Below are 24582 nucleotides of genomic sequence, written 5' to 3'. Positions count from 1 at the left end.
CAGTGGCACAATCTCGGCTCATTATAAGCTCCGCCTCCCGGGTTCAAGCAATTCTCCTGCCTCAGCTTCCCGAGTAGCTGGGACTACAGGTGCGTGCCACCACGCCCGGCTAATTTTTGTATTTTTAGTAGAGACGGGGTTTCGCCATGTTGGCCAGGCTGGTCTCGATCTCCTGACTGCAGGTGATCCACCCGCCTTGGCCTCCCAAAGTGCTGGGATTACCAGCGTGAGCCACTGCGCCCAGCCTCAACAAACACTTATTGAATCCCTAGTACTTTGGTGAAATTCAACTTTTACATCCAGGGATATGCTCTTGGGACATAAGCTTGAAGAAGGTGTGGTCTCAAACCTCTAGGAACTTCAAATCTATTAATGAGCCAGATGAGAATACCGTTAATTACAGTATGATAGATAAGTATTTAAACAGAAGTATTGTACAAGGTGCAGAGGGGATTCAGAGGTCTGACACTGGCAGGAAGTCAGAAAATGTTTCTTCACAGAGGAAGTAATACCTTAGCTGAATGAGCAGGAGCTCACTAGGCAGATGTAATAGAAAGGTAAAGATACATGCTATGAGGTACATAGACATGAGCAGGAGCGGCACACATTTTTTTAAGAGTCTCTAGGTAGTTGAATTAACAGCTTGTTCCTTGGGAGCTGTAATAAGTTTGGACTTTATTGTTTCTCAAACTGGTCTCCTACTGGAATCAGCTGAAATGTTTATTAAAAATACAGATTCCTGGGTTCCCTCCCACCCTACTGAAATCAGAATCAGTCCCTGGACTGGATGACAAAAAGCACCCCAAGGGATTTTTGTGCATAGTAAAGTTTGTGAACCATAGCTGTAGGCAAGAGTTATGTGTTCATATATGTATAATGGAAAAATTCTGTCTCAAATGAGGCAAAGTGGCCTACTAGTAAGCTGCTGCAATTGCTTTGTTGATGAAGGCCTGGACCAGAGCAACAATGCTAATAAACAAGAGCGGATGGATATTTAGAATTATGAATTCAAACCATCTGACATGAGAAGTGAGGGATCAAGTGTCCTCAAGGTTGGCTCCCACGCATAGTCGGCTGCTGGTGGCATTCATCAACACAAATCTAAGCCGAACAGGTTTGAGGAAGACGGAAGAATGTCCGTGCTATTTCGGACATACTTTTGATAAACCATGCACGTGGAAATGCCAAGCAGGCAGTGGGATACGTGGGTCTGAAGCTAAAAAAGGAAGTCTGTACCATCTACATTATAGATCCAGGAGTCACCAGTAATTGTTCAAGCCCGTGATATGGAGGAAACTACCCAGCTGAGTAAAAGATGCTGCAGAGCGGAGACTGACATGGTACTCCAAAGCAGCAGGACGAAGACCGAACCATATAACTGCCACGCGTGAAAGCTAATTTACCCTTTCAGAGAGACTAGGGCTAGTGAGCCCTGATGGGGATTGCAAATGGGGCAGTTAGCACGCGAAGGGAGTTAAGTGATACCTAATCACTCTCTGGATGACATTCCGGTAGCGCAGCCTATCAGATTGAATGTGAGGATTGCACAGAGCCTTCTTCAGCTCCTTCACCACGTCCTCGGAGCCAAGGTACGGCATCTTCCTAACAGTCACAGGGCAGCTCCCACAGCTCCCACGGTAACTCGCGGGCTCCTTCTCGTCCTGATGTGGGAGCCTGAGTAAACGAAATATGAGTCAGTGAAAATACTAACAGCGAGATCTCGCATCAGGCTCGGCTTCCGTAGGGCCGGCAAGCTGGCCTTGACACACTTCCACGCCCTCCGCGACCCCGCGAGCCCCACCCTAAGCTCTTCAGGCCCTACCGTCGCCCGGCAGGCCGTTCGACCCGCCCACAGATCGCTCCCGCTACCTCTAGGCCCCCCGCCGGATTTCCAGCGTCGCGTCCGACTGACCGTAGACCCCTCCCTCTCCAGTTCCAGCCTTAATTGCGCCTCCACGCCGTTCTCATCGCGGATAGGCCCAATCTTGCTTTCTGCGGAAGTCCCGCCCCCTTGTCAAGAGACCAAACAGAAGCGCGCTGCCGCTCTCCCCACGAGCGAGCGCTAAGCGTAGTCCGACTCCGACCTTAGGATGCCCTTCCCCCAACCTCTCACCCTTCAGGCGCAGCCGCGCGGTTCCCTCTGGTGGAGCTGCGGCGGGCAATCGGAAATCGGCTACTTTGGCCTGTCTCCTCCCAGCAGCGCGCGCTTTGAGTACCGGGCTCGGCCTCCTCTCCCGCGCGGTTGGGAGTGTCCAGCGCCCTCCGCGATTTAGGCTCCAGCGGGCACGGTCACTTCCTTTTTCTGCCCACTCTGGTAACTTATTCCTCTGCTGGGCTCTTTCCCTTAGTGTCTCTGGCCCTGTTCTTGCCCCAGCATGACTTTTATCGGGACGCTGTTGAGGACGCCTCACGCAGGAGCCGCGCCCCCGTGGAGAAGATCCCACTGGTGACTCCAACCCTACCACCATGAATGGGGTCCTGATCCCCCATACGCCCATCGCAGTGGACTTCTGGAGCCTGCGCCGGGCTGGCACCGCACGGCTCTTCTTCTTGTCTCACATGCACTCGGATCACACCGTGGGCCTGTCTAGCACCTGGGCCCGGCCCCTTTACTGCTCCCCAATTACAGCCCACCTCTTGCATCGTCACCTACAGGTATGGAGCTGGAGTCGGTCTCTGAGAGCTGGTCCAGGCATCTGGGTTGGGACTTCAACGTGTCATTCTTGGAGTCATAGAATGGGGGCCACGAAGACTGATTTGGAAGTTGTTTGAACCCAAAAATGCATCTTTAACCCAGAATAGGAACGTGTTTTCCAAGTGACCAACTTGAAATAGTTAGCTATAAGTTGAGGAGATATTTTAGTCCAGCCAAGGAAACTATTCCTACCTTTATACATAAGCTAGGCCGATGTTTCCCAAACTTGCCTTTTTTTTTTTTTTTTTTTTTTTTGGAGACAGAGTCTCGCTCTGTTGCCCAGGCTGGAGTGCAGTGGTGCGATATCGGCTCACTGCAGCCTCCGCCTCCCAGGTTCAAGCGATTCTCCTGTCTCAGCCTCCTGAGTAGCTGAGATTACAGGCGCACGCCCCCACGCCCAGCTAATTTTTTGTATTTTTTGTGGAGACGGGGTTTCACCATGTTGGCCAGGCTGTTCTCGAACTCCTGACCTTAAGTGATCCGCCCGCCTCAGCCTCCCCAAGTGCTGGGATTACAAGCGTGAGCCACCACGCCCCACCTAAACTTGCCTCATCTTAAGAATCTATCTAATGTGCTGGCTGTTTCTCCAGCTCTCTCCCCACCCCACCCTTAAGTCTCCAAAAGATTAAGATCAGGAGTAAGTTTGAGAATTGCTGACTAGACTGTTTGCTGAACTCTTTTTTTTGAGATGGAGTCTCGCTCTGTCGCCCAGGCTGGAGTGCAGTGGCGCAAACGGCTCACTGCAAGCTCCACCTCCGGGGTTCACGCCATTCTCCTGCCTCAGCCTCCCGAGTAGCTGGGACTACAGGCGCCCGCCACCACGCCTGGCTAATTTTTTTTGTATTTTTTAGTAGAGACGGGGTTTCACCGTGTTAGCCAGGATGGTCTCGATCTCCTGACCTCGTGATCCACCTCAGCCTCCCAAAGTGCTGGGATTACAGGCGTGAGCCACCACGCCTGGCCAGCTGAACTCTTAAGTTGTACAAAGGGTGGGATGGGGAGTGGAAGGAGGAAGGGCAGATTGCTTGGGAATCCCCATTACAGCTTCTGCTCCCGGTGGCTCAGGATTTGGTAAGCTTTCCTGATTCATGTAAGGGATAGTCCCTGACCTGGGGAGGTAACAGGGAGGGGAGTCAGTGGTCACTGGGATGACTAACTGTTTTCTCAGGTATCTAAGCAATGGATCCAAGCCCTGGAGGTTGGTGAGAGCCATGTATTACCCCTAGATGAAATTGGACAAGAGACCATGACCGTAACCCTCCTCGATGCCAATCACTGTCCTGGTTCTGTCATGTTTCTCTTTGAAGGATATTTTGGAACCATCCTCTACACAGGTGGGCCTCTCAAGGAATCCCAGTGACTTCTCCAGACTAGATGTTACTTTTTTTTTTTTCCTTAATGTGTAGACTGGGGCCTCGCAATGTTGCAGAGGCTGGTCTCAAACTCCTGACCTCAAGTGATCCTCCTGCTTCAGCCTCCCCAGTAGCTAGGATTATTGGCAAAAGCCACCACACCTGGCAGACTTTTCTTGAGCAGCCTTAACTCAATAGAAGTCTGGAGGCGCTGGAGGCCTTCCAACTTCATCACATATGAGCATAGTGACCGCATCTCAACTGATTTCCCACTCTTTTTTTTTCTTTCTTTTTGAGACGGAGTTTCACTCTCGTCACCCAGGCTGGAGTGCAGTGGCGTGATGGTGGCTCACTGCAACTTCCACCTTCTGGGTTCAAGTGATTCTCTTGTCTCAGCCTCCCAAGTAGCTGGGATTGCAGGCGCCCGCCACCACGCCCAGCTAATTTTTGTATTTTTAGTAGAGACGGGGTTTCACCATGTTGGCCAGGCTGGTCTCGAACTCCTGACCTCAGGTGATCCACCTGGCTCGGCCTCCCAAAGTGCTGGGATTACAGGTGTGAGCCACTGCACCTGGCCGATTTCCCACTCTTTGAGGGTCCGAACCTTGTAAAGAGTAATTGAAAAATAGGAGTAGGTTGGAGACATTACAACAAAGAAACCATGCAGCTATACTGCCTAGTTCAGTGCCAGGCTACATAATAGTTTTTTCACAGACTAGTAAGCAAACGCCTGTCTATTGTTGGAGGTAGGAGAGGCTTGTCTTCTATTCTTTTGTCTCTGACCTTCTGCCCCCATATACATATTCTTCCAGGTGATTTTCGATACACACCATCCATGCTAAAGGAGCCAGCCCTGACACTGGGGAAACAGATCCATACTTTATACCTAGACAACACCAATTGCAACCCAGCCCTGGTTCTTCCTTCCCGACAAGAAGCTGCCCACCAGATTGTCCAGCTCATTCGAAAACACCCACAACATAACATAAAGATTGGTGAGTTGTTTCCTTTCAGTTTCCTGTCACCTGTAGATAGTGAACTAGATTCTTTAAGGGTTCTCACATCTTTCAGATCTTTGTGCAGTTCTCACTTTCTCCTACACTGACCACCTTATTTAAAATTGCAACTTGGCCAGGTGTGGTGGCTCATGCCTATAATCCCAGCATTTTGGGAGGCCAAGACAGGAGGGTCATTTGAGCCCAGGCGTTTGAGACCAACTTGGGCAACATGGCAAGACCCTGTCTCTACAAAAAATTTAAAAGTTAGTTGGGCATGATGGTGCATGCCTGTGGTCCCAGCTACACAGGAGGCTGAGACAGGAGGATTGCCTGGGTCCAGTAAGAGGTCAAGGTTGCAGTGAGCCATGTAAGTGCCATTGCACTCCAGCCTGGATGACAGAGCAAGACCCTGTCTCAATAGATGAATGAATGAATGAATGAATGAATGAAATAAGTAAAACTGCAACCTGCCCACCATCTCCCCATTCCCAACTCCTGATCACCTATACCAATTCATTTTTTTCATTTTTTTATAGCACTCATATACTATATACATTTTTAAATATGCTATTGCTTACTTGTTGCCTATCACCCACTTCCTCTGGCACATGCACATACGCGCACACACACACACACACAAGCATAAACTCCTTAAGAGCATCACTGGAAATGGGAAGAGACTTTGTGTGTTTGTGGAACAGAGAAGCAGCAGCCAGTATGACAGGCACACAGTGGGCAAGGAGGCTGAAAAGGCAAGAGGGGCTGTAGTGCTGTTAAGCCATTTTGGACTTGATCCTAAACCCAACCAAGAGCTACTGAAGGATTTTAAGTAGAAGAGGAACAATATGCACTCATCACCTTGCAATATATTCTATAATTTATGGGCCTGGCGCGGTGGCTCATGCTTGTAATCCCAGCACTTTGGGAGGCCGAGACGGGCGGATCATGAGGTCAGGAGATCGAGACCACGGTGAAACCCTGTCTCTACTAAAAATACAAAAAAATTAGCTGGGCGTGGTGGCGGGCGCCTGTAGTCCCAGCTACTCAGAGAGGCTGAGGCAGGAGAATGGCGTGAACCCGGGAGGCGGAGCTTGCAGTGAGCCGAGATTGCGCCACTGCACTCCAGCCTGGGCGACAGAGCGAGACTCCGTCTCAAAAAAAAAAAAAAATTAATGTATTTATTGGACTTTTTATTGTCTGATTCCCCCTGCTAGAATGTGAATTCCACTATGGCAGGCTCTGTTTTATTATGGGTATATCACAAATGCCTACGCTAATGCCTGACACAGAAAAGCATTCAATATAAATGAATGAAATTTATCAGAACATAGATATTTAAGTGAGCGTTGTACTTTAAATTAAGTATACTGAAAAAACAGGTTTGTGCTTGTTCTACTGATTATAAATAGTATAAAACATTGTCGAGGACTCTTTCTTGGAGTTGCCATTTGGAATAGTTTATGAAAATACATTTTTGTTTTATAAAATAAATAAATGTAATAGATTTGGTTCTAAATTACTTTTTTGGTTGTTTCCAAATTTGTGAGTCTACAAAAGGACAAAGACTTGCCACCATTATAAATATTTGAAAAGGACATGTCTCAACTCTGAAAGGAGTTTCAAAATGAGACTAAACAAAGGCATTAAAAAATTATATACCTTCCAGGGTGACTACCAAATTGATTGAGAAATATCCTCTACTCTCAGGATTGCTTAACTACTTACAAAGACCTAACCATTCTTAATATTTTAATGTAGAATTTTCTCAAAAAAGCAAAGTTGGCTAGGAGGATGCTATAGTAAGCCTTGATTAATTTTGCAAATATGTAATAAGCTTCTACCCACTAAGTACCAAGTATCCAATAGGCAGTGGGGATATAAAGATGAATAAAATATAGTCTGACTCGGAGGGCTCACAGTCTGGTAGGGAAGGACCTGTGGGGAGGTGGAAGTGGGAATACATATATAGAGAGAGAAGAAAAATCAGCTCCATTTTGCCCAAGGAGTGAGATTTTGAACCATAATCAGGAATAAAGTGGATATAAATAATACATACTTCTTTTTAAGGCATTCACAATCTGGTTGTGGATTTGAAACTTCCTCAGAAAAGGTCTGAGAACAGCTATTAAACAACATCTCCCATATCTGTTACCATAACCATTACCCAAATTAATGTCTCTGTTTCTTTCTCTGTAAGTACTATTTGGGCCCTTCAATTGAAACTTCCACTCCAGCTTCTTCTCATCCTGGCAGTCAAATAATATTATTACCATATTTTTCTTTTTAAAGCCCTGCTCTGAGCATATTATTCTTGTGATTAGAATTAGCCATTTTCCTGCTTCACACTGAGTGGCTCCCCTTCACTTACACAATGAAGTCCGAGCTTCTTAGCGGTACATATAAGACCCTCTATTATATGGCCCTTGCTTGCCTCTCTGGTATCATTTCTTATCAATTCCTTCTTTACTTTAGTAACAGCAAACTGACCCCTCTTAAAATGTTTTCCACTATACCCTTTCTACCCTTTCCTTGCCAGGTTAACCTTGCCCATCCTTTAAGATTTAGCCTAACTTTCCCTAACTCCATCACCTGTTAGATACAATACTGTATACTTTTTTTTTTTTTTTTTTAAGAGACAGGGTCTCACTCTGTTGCCCAGGCTGGAGGGTAGTGGCATGATCACAGCTCACTGCAGCCTGGACCTCCTGGACTCAAGTGATCCTCCCGCGTCAGCCTCCCTTGTAGCAGGAACTATAGGCGTGCACCAACATGCTTATTTGTTTACTTTTGTAGAGACAGGATCTTGCCAGGTTTCCCAGGTTGGTCTTGAACTCGTGGGCTCAAGCAATCCTCCTGCCTCAGCCTCCTAAAATGGTAGGCTTACAGATGCGAGCCACAGTGCCTCATCTGTACACATATCTTTAACATTGCTCTTAACTGTGGTTTTTCTGGGTCTCCTTGTAGATTGTACTTCTTGAGGGCTGACAGCTTTCTTTATTAGTTTTCATGGTGCCTGAAACTTGCTAGATGCTCTCTTTTGTTGAACTAAATGAATGAGTGGATTCTGTGTCATTCCCCTTCATATGTCTTAGCTCAAATGCCACCTCTTCCTTGATATTCTCCCTGGATTTCTCCATGAATTGTATCTGTTTTTGTTAAACATTTTGTTGACTTATTAGGATTTTCCAATAGCTTAATTTTCTTCCTTCTCTTACTTTCCCCAATACATTGAACATAATTTAGGACTCTACAGCCTGGGAAAGGAATCACTGCTGGAGCAGCTGGCCCTGGAGTTTCAGACCTGGGTGGTATTGAGTCCTCGGCGCCTGGAGTTGGTACAGCTACTGGGCCTGGCAGATGTGTTCACAGTGGAGGAGAAGGCTGGCCGCATCCATGCCGTAGACCATATGGAGATCTGCCATTCCAACATGCTGCGTTGGAACCAGACCCACCCTACCATTGCTATCCTTCCCACAAGCCGAAAAATCCACAGCTCCCACCCTGATATCCACGTCATCCCTTACTCTGACCATTCCTCCTACTCCGAGCTTCGTGCCTTTGTCGCAGCACTGAAACCTTGCCAGGTGGTGCCCATTGTCAGTCGGCGGCCCTGTGGAGGCTTTCAGGACAGTCTGAGCCCCAGGATCTCCGTGCCCCTGATCCCGGACTCTGTACAGCAATACATGAGTTCTTCCTCTAGAAAACCAAGCTTTCTCTGGCTGTTAGAAAGGAGGCTAAAGAGGCCGAGAACCCAAGGTGTTGTGTTTGAATCCCCTGCGGAAAGTGTTGATCAATCTCAAGCTGACAGAGACTCAAAGAAGGCCAAGAAAGAGAAACTTTCTCCCTGGCCTGTGGACCTTGAAAAGAAGCCTTCCCACCATCCTTTGCGGATCAAGAAGCAGTTGTTCCCAGACCACTATAGCAAAGAATGGAACAACGCAGTGCCTTTCTGTGAGTCTCAAAAGAGGGTGACTATGTTGACGGCCCCATTGGGATTTTCAGTGCACTTAAGATCTACCGATGAGGAGTTTATTTCTCTAAAAACCAGGGAGGAAATTGGTTTAGGGTCCCCCTTGGTACCCATGGGAGATGATGGAGGTCCAGAAGCCACAGGGAATCAGAGTGCCTGGATGGGCCTTGGTTCTCCCCTGTCCCACAGCAGCAAGGGCACCCCTCTTCTAGCTACTGAATTCAGGGGTCTAGCACTCAAATACCTTCTGACTCCAGTGAAGTTTTTCCAGGCAGGGTATTCTTCCAGGAGCTTTGACCAGCAAGTGGAAAAATACCATAAACCCTGCTGAAGACAGGAGAGTACAGAATGACAACATTGAGCCCACACTGCAGTTTTGAAGATAGTAACTGATGGCTGGTGGGAAAGAGTTTGTTTTTGGGGCCTGCTTTTCTATCTTTACAAGACTCTTGATGGGCCCACCGCAGAGCAGCACTTCCCAAAACTTGTTCACTGGGGTCCTTGTGCCTATGGAATCCTTCGTTTTATAATTGAGTATATTTAAGAAATACTTTTTGTTATAAAATCTTTGGAGTATGCGTGAGCAAATTAAAAGTTCTTTGAAGTCCTACAGTAACTTAATCTGTTTAACCTTGTTTAACCCAGTATTTCTCAAACTTTTGTGAACATGCAGTCCTCTTATGTGGGTACAGAAAGAGGTAAAGAATCTGAATCAAGAAGGACCAGGTTATTCCTGTTGCTGTTTTGTGGTGTCATGAGCCATTCTCCGTGTCCCCTTCTCTCTCTTCACAGCTCAAAATCCCTAGGGAGTTCTGTTTTTAAAATTATGAACTATGGCGCTGCATGCTTCAATCCTGAACGTCACTGACTTGCTGTGACCTCCATCCAAGTAATTTCCTGTCTCTGCCTCTGGGAGGGAACAGGAAGCGATGAAGAGGTCTTGGAACAGTAGTGAAAATACTACCTCTATGTCCTTCATGAGGATGTGCAGTATCCCAGTATCACTGGGATCCATGTGGAACAGAGCCAGCTGGGGGGCTGGGCAGCTCTCTCCAAGGCAGTACCTAGAACCCAGCTGAACAACAAGGCTTTGGGTGTGAAGGGACTCTCCGGCCTGGAGACCCTATTTGGCTGAAACAGTTACAAAATATCAAATGTGTTGTCAGATATTCCTCCAATTGTTCACATAGCTGGGATATTTGTTGCTCCCCCCGCCCCTTGGATTGTGTAGGGAGCCAGAGCACACAGCCTGTTTGTTTTAGTATCCAAGGAAGAGACCAAGGAGCCAGCTGGCGGGAAGGGGTGGGGGTGTGCAGTCTGCCCTGTCCTTCTGCTCATAACCTGACAAAATGCCAAACTAGTAAGCAGGATAGCTGATACCACGGCTATGAGGGAATAGGTTCTGAGAGGGCACAGACTTGTGGAGCTGGGCATCTGGATCAAAACTGCTTCGGGATGGAACCTCGAGCCCTAGCAATGAAGAAGGTTCTGTTTCTTGTCCAGGGGCTTTAAAAGAGTTTTCTGCTTTGGGAGAGAAATAGTTTAGAAAGCAATTGCTCTTGGGAAAGCTGTACACAGCTCTGTTTTGTCAATGACCTTTGTTGTAAGTCTCCCAACGTTCTATTAGGAGCCACAGCAGGAGAGCCATTTGGTGCAGCAGGAAACATGGGCACTGCCTAGGCTCGAGTCTGTGGCACCCTGAGCAATTACTTAAATTGTGGAGCCTAGTTCCTCATCTGTAAGATGGACTTGAGATTCCTACCTCTCATGATTACTATGGAGATCAAATAATTGGTAAAATTCTCCTAGCTCAGTGACTGCCACAGGATGGGTCTTTCAGATTTTGTTTCTCTTTAGCTTCTGGTACTTGAAAGAAATTAATATGTATATAATACAAGAAACTTTGAAAGTCAAAAAAAATAGAGAAAAAATTTCAATTCCTCGTAGATTAATTGATTTGCTTTCTTTTAGTTTTTTTTTTCTGTGCATGTAGATGTATTAAATATGTAAATGTTTTTCAAAGTTGAGGTAATATTGTATATAATTTTATAGCCTACATTTTAATTTCTTGATATCTTAAGCACTTCACTCATTAGATGTTATTAAAAAATGTCATTTTTAATATTTGTATAATACCCTATCATGTGAGTATACCTTAACTAAGCCATTCCCATATTCAACATTTTGTGTACTGTTTTTCTAATTACATATATTACAATGAACAACCTTATGCATATATTTTGCATTTTTATTTCCTTAAAGTAAATTACTGGAGTTAGATTATAGTTTTAAGTTGTTGATACCAATTGTGCTGAATTGCCCTCCAGAAAGGTTTCCTGACCATCTTTTCTGCAGACAGGATAGCATTAAAATACCTTGAAGACTCATTAAGTTTAAATGAGATCACGAGAACGGTACATGTTAACACATGGAAAATCATCTCATGTATTAACTTAATAAATATTTACTAAACTGTGTGGGCAAATGTAGCCAGACTTCCTCTAGCATTCTCTAGCTGTCTCACTTCTGTGCGTCCGAAGGTGGCTGGGAGAGATAAGGTAGTTCTCAGTACAGGGGTCCCCATATTGGTGTTATCTTCTAGCAACAAGGGAGCCCATCTACTCTTGGCACATGCTGTGTCACACCTGTTCCTTGAAGTGGGTTCTATATGCATTCAGATAGGGGAGGGGAAGCAAAAGACTTTGAGGAATTTAGTTGTTGGTAGCATGTTTGCATTTGTTTGTTTGTTTGGCTTTTTTTTGGAGACAGATTTTTAGCTCTGTCACTCAGGCTGGAGTGCAGTGGCACAGCCATAACTCACTGCAGCCTCGACCTCCCAGGCTCAAGAGATTCTCCCACCTGAGCCTCTTGAGTACCTGGGACTATAGGCATGCACCGCCATGCCCAACTAATTTTTTTTTTTTTTTTTTTTTTTTTGGTGGAGATGAGGTTTCACTACGTTGTCCAGGCTGGTCTTGGTGTTGAACTCCTGGCCTCAAGTGATTCCCCCTACCTTGGCCTCCCAAAGTGCTGGGATTGCAGGCATGAGCCCCTGTGCCCAGCCATGTTTGTGTTTTCAAAATGGGAAAATTCCATACTATTCTAAAAGAAAAATGTCTGCCTTCTTATACTAGAGATTAGCAGTTGTTTGATTTTTCAATAGTCCCTCATATAAAAATGCTGCATTGCATATACTTTACATAGCCAATTTAAATTATTTTTAGAATCTAAAGATGATCCTATAGATGTATGAAGATCTTCTAATTAGGCTTGAAGGTGCTGGGAAAAAGGAGGTTCCCTAGAGATCCATTAGTTATTTAATGGATGATCTGTGGGAGAACTTGTACTTTTCCACAAGGTGACTGACAGTGGCTTAAGTCCCCTTACAGAAAAAAAATCTGCCTGGCTGGTGTTGGGAGACCATCTCTCACTCTTGACCCAGATTGCCCTTTGTGGTAGGAAACAGATGAGTGGCTCCACTTGTTCTTCTCTTTTATTTTTCTTTCTTTTTGTTTTTTGAAAAGGAATCTCACTCTGTTGCCCAGGCTGGATGCAATGGCACTGTCTTGGCTCACCACAACCTCTGCCTCCTGGGTTCAATTCTGTTGCCTCAGCCTCCCAAGTAGCTGCGATTACAGGCGTGCACCACCACACCTGGCTAATTTTTGTATTTTTAGTAGAGATGGGGTTTCACTATGTTGGCCAGGCTGGTCTTGAACTGCTGACCTCAGGTGATCCGCCCACCTCGGCCTCCCAAAGTTCAGGGATCACAGGCGTGAGCCACCGTGCCCAGCCCAGCCCATGTGCATATATTTTCGATGTTACCATCAGTGAGCACCTGTCAGTGTGTTAGCTGCCTCCCACCCCTCATGCTCCTCAGCCACCACCAACCACCACAAGCTGTTTTGTCTTAGACTCATGGTGCTTTCCCTTTTCTCTTCCCCAGGGGATCCCACCTATACCTGAACAGAACGATGCTGCTCTCCCTTATAAACATCTGAGTCTACAGCTGCCTGCGAGGGATTCTCAGAATGGTTAAGCTTGTCTTTATCTTGACCACAATGCCTACCCTTCATTTAGCTCTACCCTTCCATCTTGACTGTCTCATTCCTGGGTAACTTTGTCTTCTTTGAGCATAGCCTTGACCTACTGGATCACAGAAAGCTCCCAGGATTCTGGGCTTGGTTCTTCTTCTGGATAAATAGCTTATTGAATCATCTTTCAATCACACAAAACTTCTGGCTAGCCTTGGGTTCGCCTGTGTCTTACATTATTTACACTATTGTATTATGGCTATCTTACCAGTCCTGTCTCCTCTGGTTAATTTATAACAACTTTGGAGAGTGTGGGATGAAAAATTTGTCCCCTGTGCCATTCCATCCTCAATGTGCTCATTGAAATGTGTGTTTTTGAGGATCTAAGGAAATTGGGTTAAGCTCACTCACCCTACTAATTAGGCTTTGTGGAGACAAAGCACCAGAGCGAGAGCAGATGCCTGCTGTTTAGGGAGTCAGGGATACAAAGTTTGGAGAAAACATGTCTTCAGGAGGAAAGGAAAGCTTTGATCAGCTGAATTTCTTCAAATTCCCACCCATCTTCCAGGCTCATACCATCTGCTTTCTAATTTCCTTCTCAATGGTGGGATGAAAATCCTTCAATTACCTCTTCCTGAGAACATTTTCTCTGCTCATACACATTCAAGAACCCAAGCTATTCAGAACATTTTAGGTCCACATAATACAAAGCCCAACCTATCCTTCTGGCCTTATCTCCCAGGATTCTCCCAATGTGCACGACAGTAGGCCATAGTGGAAAAGATGGATTTTCAAGTTAGATGTCTTGGGTTGGAATAGTGATCCTGTGACTTACTAGCTGTGTATATAATCTCTAGTAAGCTACTCAGCTTTCCAGCATAAAGTTTCTTTTTGTAGAGTGGGAATAATAATGCCTACCTCATAGGGTTTGGAGGAGAATGAAATAGAATAAAGCAACTAAAGCACTTCACAAGAGTATCCAATACATTAAAAAAAAAGAAAGAAAGAAAAAGTTTTTGCCTTTGGCTGGGTGCAGTGGCTCATGCCTGTAATCCCAGCACTTTGGGAGCCCAAGGTGGGCAGATCACCTGAGGTCAGGAGTTCAAGACCAGCGTGGCCAATATAGTGAAACGCCGTCTCTACTAAAAATACAAAAGTTAGCCTGGAGTGGTGGCATGTGCCTGTCGTCCCAGCTACTTGGGAGGCTGAGGCAGAAGAATCGCTTGAACCAGGGAGGCGGTTGCAGTGAGCTGAGATCGCACCACTGCACTCTGGCATGGGCAACAGAGCAAGATCCTATCACAGAAAAAAAAAATGTTTGGCCTTAAACTCCATGACATACCTTAAATCCTGTTTACAGAGGAGTGACTGACATGTCCACTGCATGCCCTGGATAGTGCCATTGGCTAATCCTACCTTTCAGGCCCAGAAAAATCTGAGAGATTGGCTGATGAAGGTACTTCCTGGAAGGGAAGTTACCTGAAGCATCCAAGGATGCATTTGTACAGATGGAAAAAGAGTAGGGTGAAATCATGATAAGCTTCAGATGCTGTGCTGAGTAGATTTAACTGTAAAATCCTAAGGCAAAGCCAAAACACCTCAGAAGAACAAGTAGTTAATCAGAGGCTCAGAGAATCCAAAGAGGTGTGCAGAGCAGAGCAGTCTGGGCTGTGCATTTCAAAACATTGTGGGTAAACTAAGGGCCAGACACTATGCTTGGTCTGGTTCCAGATTCTTCTGCCACACCAGCTGTATAAACCAACAACCTTGGATCAGTCCTGGAATTCTCCTTTTCAACTCCTGCAGAAGGAAGGCAGAGCCACTGGAGAAAAGAACCGTACAACTGGTATCACTACAGATTTCAGCCTCTGGTATTTTCAAAGCTGCTTCTCATCTCTTTGTGTCCTTGATCCACCTCCTCTCCCATGTACATCAGTGGTTATGACAAAGCTTTATGACTCAAACTCTTACAACATATGAAGCCTTAGGAAGACACCTTTGAGCATCAAAGATACCAAGCTGCGACACCCTGGGGCAACTTCCCTGGACCATAAGAACAGGTCTGGTCACCCAGCCTCACCCTAAGGGTGGCAGAATGAATCCCCCTATACCTTGTTTAAACCCCGGTCATTGTCAGGAGTTCGTCTTTAAGGCCGGATCCTCAGCCTTCCCTCCCCTCTTTCACTAGGCTCTCAAGTCTCCTGCTCTGTGATCAGCAAATTCCTCTATGTCCTCAGCATCTTTTCTGAAAGTATCCATCACCCTCCTTGCCTAAATTGAAGACGGGCTCTCCTCTGAGCACACTGCTTTCCAGCCAGCTTCTCAGATAGAGGCTCTTTTTTCTCTCCCCCCACCTCAAGGTAAGAAGGTGACATTCATGTTCTCCTTATTCTCCTTGCTGCCTCCTAACCATTATTGCCATTTCTTCCTGTGAGCATCTCTCCTCCCATGAAGTGCATACTATCTAGCTATACCATCCCCTCCTTCCCATCCTCACTTATCAAGACTTGAGTCACTGACTCACAGCCTTCTCCTCCTTCACAACCCTGTCATCATTCTGGATGATTTCAACACCCTGGCCACTCAGCTTCCTTGACCTCATCTTCAAAGACCTTATTCTCCCTCTACCTCACCACCCTGTCATTACCAGAAATTGTACTACATCTGAAACCCCAATTTTAAACTTTTTCTCCTGGCTTATTTGCTCAAGTACATCTGTGGGACTGACAACAAAATGAGACCTGAGTGATGAGCCAGCCAGGTAAAGACCTGGTGGGGAGGTCTAACTTAAAAATTGTTTTTGTAGAGACGAGGTCTCACTATGTTGCCGAGAGTAGGGAATAGGTAGAGGGTTCAGGCAGAATCAGCCCCTGGGATAGGATGGGAATGAGCTTTGTGCCTAAGGAACATCAAGAAGTGAGTATAGAGAAATGCAAATCAAAACCACAATGTGGTACCATCTCACACCAGTCAGAATGGCTATTATTAAGAAGTCAAAATGGTCAGGTGCGGTGGCTCACACCTGTGATCCCAGCACTTCAGGAGCCCAAGGCAGAAGGATCACGAGGTTAGGAGTTTGAGACCAGCCTGGCCAAAATAGTGAAACCCCGTCTCTACTAAAAATACAAAAAATAGCCAGGCGCGGTGGCGGGCGCCTGTAGTCCCAGCTACTCAGAGGGTGAGGCAGGAGAATTGCTTGAATCCGGGAGGCAGAGGTTGCAGTGAGCTGAGATTGTGCCACTGCACTCCAGCCTGGACAACAGAGCAAGACTCCGTCTCAAAAAAAAAAAAAAAGTCAAAAAACAACAGACGCTGGTGAGGCTGCAGAGAAAAGGGAATGCTTATACACTGTTGGAGGGAATGTAAATTAGTTCATCCACTGTGGAAAACAGTTTGGAGATTTCTGAAAGAAAAGAGAACTACTATTTGACCCAGCAATCCCATTCTGGGCATATATTCAAAGGAAAATAAATCATCCTACTAAAAACATATGATATGCACTCATCTGTCCATCCCAGCACTATTCATAATAGCAAAGACATGGAAGCAACCTAGGTACCCATCAACAGTGGATTGGTTAATGGTAACTTGTGATGTGTAAAATAAAAAAATAAGATAACCCAGCAGATTGGATAAAGAATATGTGGTACATATACGCCAGGGAATACTATGCAGCCATACAAAGAAAGAAATCATGTCCTTTACAGCAACAATGATGCAGCTGGAGGCCATTATCCTAAGCAAATTAACACGGCAACAGAAAACCAAATACTGCATGCTTTCATTTATAAGTGGAAGCTAGACATTGGGTGGTCACAGACAGAAAGATAGTAATAACAGCCACTGGGGACAACTGGGCAGGGGACAAGGGTTGAAAAACTATTAGGTACTATGCTTACTACCTGGGTGATGGGATCAATCATACCCCAAACCTCAATATTATGCAATATACCTGTGAAACAAACCTGTTATGTGTACCTCCTGAATCTAAAATAAAAGTTGAAATATATATATATTACACACACACACACACACACACACACACACACACACACACACACGGGCCGGGCACGGTGGCTCATGCTTGTAATCCCAGCACTTTGGAAGCCAAGGTGGGCAGATCACCTGAGGTCAGGAGGTCGAGACCAGCCTGGTCAACATGATGAGACCCTGTCTCTACTAAAAGTACAAGAAATTAGTTGGGCGTGGTGGTGCGTGTCTGTAATCCCAGCTACTCGGGAGGCTGAGGCAGGAGAATTGAACCTAGGAGGTGGAGGTTGCAGTGAGCCGAGCTTGTGCCACTGCACGCCAGCCTGGGTGACAGAGAGAGACTCTGTCTCCGAAAATAAAAAGAAAAAAAAAAGAAATATATATGTATAAACAAAGAAGAGTGTGTCAGAAGGAGAAGAAGAGGAGATGAGGTCAGAGAGGGAGGCAGGTGTTGGATCAGAAGTGACTTAATAGTTTAAAGTAAGAAGTTTAAATTTGATTGTAAGTGTACTTATAAGCTATTGGAGTGCTTTAAATTAGGGGAGTGATATGATCTGTTATATATTTTTGAAAACAACAGAGAATGGGGCAAAAATGAAAACAAGATACCAGTTAGGAAGCTCTTACAACAATAAGAGATATTGGTGAGCTGAGCTGCGGAAAGGTGACTTACATTCTATCTGATTTTTTTTTTTTTTTAAAGTAGAGATGTGGTCTCACTATGTTGCCCAGACTGGTCTTGAACTCCTGGCCTTATGATCCTCCTGCCTGGGCCTCCCAAAGTCCTGGGATTACAGGCATGAGTCACCACACCTGGCTGGATTTAGACTGTGTCTAGATAGGAATCTTTTAGAGTACCTTTTTATTACAAGCAGCTACAGTGAAAAAGAATATCTTTTCCTCCACCAAAGCTTTCACAAAGAAAAAGTGTATCTGTAACCATATGTATACACACAAATAATATATAAATACACATATTTGTGGGGAATGAGAAAACAGGAAGAAATGAGTAAGCCAGTTTATAAGTAAATAATTGGAATATTTTATGAATTTAACATTATTTCCTATAATAGGCATGTTTTGTAACTATCTTCTTAAAAGAAATAGCATGTTTTACTTGCTTCGGAGTCAACACAAGTCTTAGGGTTAGAGGTTACATTTCCTGAGACACTAAGAATCTTCAATAAAAAAACTTCATTAATCAGAGAGTACTTACTTTTTATTTATTTATATTTATTTATTTATTTTTTGAGACGGAGTCTCACTCTGTCACCCAGGCTGGAGTGCAGTGGCATGACCTCAGCTTACTGCAACATCCACCTCTCAGGTTCAAGTGATTCTCCTGCCTCAGCCTCCCGAGCAGCTGGGACTACAGGCACGAACCACCATGCTCAGCAAATTTTTGTATTTTTAGTAGACATGGGGTTTCACCATGTTGGCCAGGGTGGTCTCAAACTCCTGAACTTAAGTGATCCGCCTGCCTCAGCCTCCCAAAGTGCTGGGATTACAGGTGTGAACCACCGCACCCAATGCTTACTTTTAATTTTAATTTTTATTTATTATTATTATTTTTTGAGATGGAGTTTCACCCTTATTGCCCAGGCTGGAGAGCAATGGCACGATCTCAGCTCACCGCAACCTCCGTCTCCTGGGTCAAGCGATTCTCCTGCCTCAGCCTCCCGAGCAGCTGGGATTACAGGCATGTGCCACCATGCCCGGCTAATTTTGTATTTTTAGTAGAGACGGGGTTTCTCCATGTTGGTCAGGCTGGTCTTGAACTCCCGACCTCAGGTGATCTGCCTGCCTCGGCCTCCCAAAGTGCTGGGATTACAGGCGTGAGCAATCGCGCCCGGCCCTTACTTTTTATTTTTAAATTATTAAGATTATTATAGGGCCAGGCATGGTGGCTCATGCCTGTAACCCCAGCACTTTGGGAGGCTGAGGCAAGTGGATCATGAGGTCAGGAGCTCAAGACCAGCTTGGCCAAGATGGTGAAACCCCGTCTCTACTAAAAATACAAAAATTAGCCGGGTGTGATGGGCATGCCTGTAGTCCCAGCTACTCGGAAGGCTGAGGCAGGAGAATCACTTGAACCCGGCGGGTGGAGGTTGCAGTGAGCCGAGATCGTGCCACTGCACTCCAGCCTGGGCAACAGAGTGAGACTCAGTCTCAAAAAAACAAAAAAAAGACCTCAGGTGATCCGCCCACCTTGGCCTCCCAAAGTGCCAGGATTACAGGCATGAGCAACTGCGCCTGGCCATATTTTTTAATTTTTAAATATTTCCCACACAACATAGATGTATCAAGTATCTATATTTGTTATTGTATATTTCACTTCTCATGGACTTTCTAATTTCACAGATGGTATCAGTGGAGATGAATATTAGTAAATTCAGGATTTTTTTTTTTTTTGAGATGGAGTCTCGCTGGTGTTGCCCAGGCTGGGGTGCAGTGGCACAATCTCGGCTCACTGCAACCTCTGCCTCCTGGGTTCAAGCAATTCTCTTGCCTTAGCCTTCCAAGTAGCTGGGACTATAGGCGTCTGCCACCACACCCGGCTAATTTTTGTATTTTTAGTAGAGACGGGTTTTCACCATGTTGGTCAGGCTGGTCTCGAACTCCTGACCTCTGGTGACCTGCCCGCCTCGGCCTCCCAAAGTGCTGGGATTACATGCTTGAGCCACCGCGCCCGGCCAGGGTATCTTTTGGAAATAACACTGAAGACATTTTCTGATGGATGGAATGAGGAAGGTAAGGAAAAGGTATTATCATCTTCATTTTCAGGATGAGGAAAGTGAGGCTCATTAAGATGTCCACCATCATACCCTAATACCTACCAGAGTCAGGATTCCTACGGATGTCAGGCTCTGAAGCTCCTATTTTTCTATACTGGACATCCTAGGAGCAGTGAGGTTGGTCAGGTAAAAGCCTATTTCACATCAGCGAATTTACCCTCTAGGGTTTTCATAGATCATATTCCCCTATCCTACCCTGAGTGAAAAGAACCACTTGTTGACTGCTTACAGGTTTCATCAAAGTGAGTTTACAAAAGTAATAATAAAAAAAATTAAATTCACAGTCAATGATGATAATTGTTATTTTGAGGTTTCTTCTTTTTTCAATAGAGATGAGGTCTTGTTATGTTGCTCAGGCTGGTCTTGAACTCCTGTCCTCAAGCAATCCTCCTGCCTTGGCCTCCCAATCCTGAAGTTCTGGAATTACAGGCGTGACCAATATGAAGTCTCCCTCCCTCCCTGACTTCCTTCCTCCCTCCCTTCTTCTCTCTCTTTTTTTTTGTTTGTTTATTTTGAGACAGGATCTGGCTCTGTCACTCAGGCTGGAGTACAGTGGCACAAGTCTCAGTCTCTTATGCTGAAGCAGTCCTCCAACCTCAGCCTCCCTCTCAAGTAGCTGGGACCACAGGTGCACACCACCACACCTGGCTAATTTTTAATTTTTCTTGTAAAGATGAGGTCTCACTATGTTGCCCACACTGGTCCTTCAACTCCTGGACTCAAGCGATCCTCCTGCCTCAGCCTCCGAAAATGCTGGGATTACAAGTAGGAGCCATTGTACCCAGTCCATTTGAAGTTTCTTAATCCCTATTCTATAGTTAACTGATCCTGATGCTTTGAGCACTGTGAATAAGCGCTCAGTAATTTACTCATCAAAACAGTTATAGCACCAACCATGTGTAAGGAATTGTGCTGGGCAGGGGACATTTCATTGGGGCTTTTTGATTTCTGAGTTTGTGGGAAGTGCAAAATGACTTAGCACAAATAATATTCAATTATCAAATTTCAAGTTCCTGTTCTGCTCCATTGCCCTTTTCATGTGGGTCTCTGTGTGCCTTCCCAAACCATTTATTTTGGTTCTAGACGTTGCTTGAAATTGATGATATGGAAAGACATATGGAATGCAGATGCTAAATTCTGTGTAACAGTTGGCCAAAGAAAAGGTGAGAATCGTAGAGTGGGGAGGATGATTTTTTAAAAAAAGAAAAGGTTAGAAACTACATAACAGAGGAAGCATAATAATGAGAAATGATGACCCAAGGAAAGGGAGAAAAGGCACTATTCCTTGCTTTTGCTAAATAAACAGTTGGTATATGAGAAAAGTGAGAAAGAATAAGATCATTATGTGTAGAAAAGGGTGACATTAGAAATGATTATGGAGGAAGGAGGGTCTGAGGAGTCATAAACATGGGTTATATAAGGAGTCAAGGCATTTGTTCTTTCCCCACAATAGTCTCTGGGTTGACCCTGGAAAATTAAGGGTAATTGCACCTTGTCTCTAAATCCTGAAAACTTCCCTCCCTGCCACCCCATTTTTTTTTTTTTTTTGAGACGGGGTCTTGCTTCGTTGCCCAGGCTGGAGTGTAGTGACAAGATCATAGCTCACTGCAGCCTCAACTTCTCGTGCTCAAGCAATCCTCCCACCTTACCCTCCTGAATAGCTGGGACTACAGGTGTGTGCCACCATACCTGGCTAATTAAAAAAAGCAAGTTCTATCCTCCAAGACATCTGAATAAAATTGTTGTAGAGACGAGGACTCACTATGTTGCCTTTTTTTAATTTAGATAAAATCGACATATTACTAAACATTTTAAAGTGGACAGTTAGTGTATTTAGTGCATTCAGTGCATTCACAATGCTGTGCAGCCATCAGCATGCTCTAGTTTCACCTCCCCTTTCATTTATTAGGAAAGCTTGTATTCAAATCTTCTTTAATCCCATAATACGCCCCTTCATCCAAACTCCTGTTCCATTATTCCATCATTTCTGCTATGACCCAGTCCCCAAAATGTCCATTATTCTAACCCCTGTCATTGTCATGCTAGATATTGTCCTTCATGAAACCAGATGAGGGGCCAGAACAACTTTTCCTGGTTTATTCCTGTGAGAAGAGAAGTGATAGAGAATGTAGTCAAAATGATTCATTTCATGACTTCTCAGATGTAGCTGATGTGGACCCAAGCAGATTCCTTGGATATTGAGAGCTGAATATGGGTATTGACCAGAATAGATTCTATCATTCAGTTGGACCAAGCCATTCTTCCCAGATTGTCAGTCACCACTCATACTATGAGTAATCCTATATAGGAACCACACAGCTTCTGCCCACTCTCTCGAAGATCAAATACTTATCTATCTATCTATCTATCTATCTATCTATCTATCTATCTATCTATCTCAGAGATGGGAGTAGTGGCTCTCACCAAGATCAGTAATAACATCCATCTATCTATCTATCTATCTATCTATCTATCTATCTATCTATCTATCTATCTATCTATCTATCATCTATCTATCTATCCATCCATCCATCCATCTATGTATCTAATCTATCTACCTTAGAGATGGGGGTCTCAATATGTTGCCCAGGCTTGATTTGAACTCCTGGGCTCAAGCAATCCTCCTGCCTCAGCCCCCTGAGAAGCTGGGCCTATAGGCACATGCCATCATGGACCAGCTAGCAGTGACCTTTCCATAAGCCCCTGAGGTATGGGGATTGTTTACTACAGAAGTTAGCTAAACCTAACTATTCATTTGAATAGGCAATGAACAGTGTCTGCCAAATTTCCCTATGCAAGCTTTCTCTGCTAAGGATACTTAAAAGGAGTCTTAAGAGAAAAATCTTGGTGATACCTAAGTCTTGCAACTCTGAGGAAAGGGATGAGTAGGGAGACTGAAGGGCTGATATTCATATCCAAGCATTCAATAATAAATCATTGTGGGCCTAGTGCTCAGATCTTTTTTTTTGGTCGGGGGGACAGAGTCTCGCTCTGTCGCCCAGGCTGGAATGCAGTGGCTTGATCTTGGCTCACTGAAACCTCTGCCTCCTGGGTTCAAGCAATTCTTTGCCTCAGCCTCCCAAGTAGCTGGGATTACAGGCGCCCGCCACCACGCCTGGCTAATTTTTGTATTTTTAGTAGAGATGGGGTTCCACCATCTTGGCCAGGCTGGTCTTGAACTCCTGACCTTGCAATCTACCCACCTCGGCCTCCCAAAGTGCTGGGATTACAGGCGTGAGCCACCGCGCCCAGCCATGAAGAACATTTTATTACCCCTTTACCAGAAAAAGGCCTGTATTCTTCAAAAATATTAAAGACAAAGAAAAGCTGAGGAACTGTGCCAGATTAAAGAACACTAAAGAGACATGACAATTAAATGTAATATATGATCCTAAACTGGATCTTGTGCTGGAAAATGAAAAAATGCTAAGAAAGATGATATTGGATCAACTGACAACATTTGGAACATGGATGGTAAAGTATTACAGCAATATTAAATTTCCTGGAGTTGTTAATTGTATGTATTTTGTTTACATAAGAGAATGTACTTATTAGGATATTCAAGTATTATGTGGTAAAGGAGCATGATGCATGCGATTTACTTTCAACTGCTCGGAAAAAAAAAAAATATGTATGTGGGCTGGGCACGGTGGCTCACACCTACAATCTTAACACTTTGGGAGGCTGAGGCAGGTGGGTTGCCTGAGTTCAGGAGTTCGAGACCAGCCTGGGCAACACGGTGAAACCCCGTCTCTACTAAAATACAAAAAAATTAGCTTGGTGTGGCAGCGGGCACCTGTAATCCCAGCTACTCGGGAGGCTGAGACAGGAGAATCGCTTAAACCCAGGAGGCGGAGGTTGCAGTGAGACGAGATCATGCCACTGCACTCCAGCCTAGGTGACAGAGTGAGACTCTTGTCAAAAAAAAAAAAAAAAAAAAAAGCATGTATGTGTGTAATATAACTCTATCTATCTATAATTGCAAATGATAAAGCAAAAGGGGCAAGATGTTAATAATCTGGGTCCTATTTTTGTCACTCTTGCAACATATCTGTATGTTTAACATTATTTCCAAATAAAAAGTATTCTCAGGTCTGGATTTAAAAAAATTCATTGAGGTTCTCCTCCTGTTGGCTCAAGGGACTTTTCTGCTTTTTATCCTTTACTGCAGACCTTCACTCTAATCTGGTTTTCCCAGTTTCACAACCTGTTGACTTCTATTTAAATTCTCTTTTTTTCCTAGCCCCTAGGATTCACTATTTGTTTGAATAGTTTGCCTAGCTTTTTGGTTCAGCTTCTCTCAAGACACAGCCTTCTCGTCAGCTTCTCCTGTTTGGCCTTAAGCACTGCCGCTCTTGGGCAAATGACTTCTTGGCTGCAACACTGAATCTAGGCTCTAGGCCCTAGAAGGATGTCATACCCTGAACGAGACTTGAATGCTTCCAATTGCTAACTGCTCCATCTCCCTCTCCAGCTGCTCTGACTTTGTTTAGGAGGATATATTTCACATATCTGCCCCTTTCTCGCCTTCTTTCCTGTGTAATCAAACCCTCATCATAGTTTTCTGATTAGGATCCCTTTCTCCAGTCTTTACCCACTCCAGCCAGCCCTCTTCCTTCATCATCACTAGTTTTCTCTCACATTACCTGTCTGAATAAACTTCTTTTTTGAGACAGAGTCTCGCTCTGTTTGCCCAAGCTAGACTGTAGTGGCACGATCTCGGCTCACTGCAACCTCTGCCTCCCGGA

At 44.9% G+C, this 24582-nt stretch overlaps 2 protein-coding genes across 7 annotated transcripts in view; one reads left to right on the top strand and one right to left on the bottom strand.

The window, feature by feature from the left end:
- The window catches only part of AP4B1 (adaptor related protein complex 4 subunit beta 1), a 34969-nt gene that overhangs the window by 8066 nt on the left and 2321 nt on the right, over positions 1-24582 (bottom strand). For 3 of the 6 annotated variants that reach the window (XM_003268003.2, XM_030824804.1, XM_030824803.1), the window contains exons 1-2: positions 1823-2000; positions 1486-1674 (exon numbers count right to left, since the gene is read on the bottom strand). In XM_003268003.2, coding sequence (XP_003268051.1) covers positions 1486-1598 — 113 coding nt within the window. In that variant the 5' untranslated portion in view covers positions 1599-1674; positions 1823-2000. Of the gene's footprint in view, positions 1-1485; positions 1675-1822; positions 2001-24582 lie in introns of those variants that run through there. The other 3 variants (XM_030824802.1, XM_030824801.1, XM_030824805.1) reach the window with 3 other exon arrangements.
- Positions 2062-11243, top strand: DCLRE1B (DNA cross-link repair 1B). Its single transcript, XM_003268005.3, has 4 exons — positions 2062-2655; positions 3864-4029; positions 4860-5042; positions 8289-11243. The coding sequence occupies exons 1-4, from the start codon at positions 2467-2469 to the stop codon at positions 9344-9346; spliced, it is 1596 nt and encodes a 531-aa protein (XP_003268053.1). The 5' UTR covers positions 2062-2466; the 3' UTR covers positions 9347-11243.

Source organism: Nomascus leucogenys, chromosome 12 (assembly GCF_006542625.1).
Source record: "Nomascus leucogenys isolate Asia chromosome 12, Asia_NLE_v1, whole genome shotgun sequence".
Classification (NCBI taxonomy): domain Eukaryota; kingdom Metazoa; phylum Chordata; class Mammalia; order Primates; family Hylobatidae; genus Nomascus; species Nomascus leucogenys.
The sequence above is the reverse complement of the archived record's forward strand: the minus strand, read 5'-3'. Positions and strand labels throughout refer to the sequence as shown.

Bases quoted from the DNA above. Each gene is read 5' to 3' on its own strand.
- DCLRE1B (XM_003268005.3), top strand. From the start codon at position 2,467: ATGAATGGGGTCCTGATCCCCCATACGCCCATCGCAGTGGACTTCTGG. The intron at 2,656-3,863 runs GTATGGAGCTGG...CTGTTTTCTCAG, and splicing joins TCTTGCATCGTCACCTACAG to GTATCTAAGCAATGGATCCA. The intron at 4,030-4,859 runs GTGGGCCTCTCA...ATATTCTTCCAG, and splicing joins TGGAACCATCCTCTACACAG to GTGATTTTCGATACACACCA.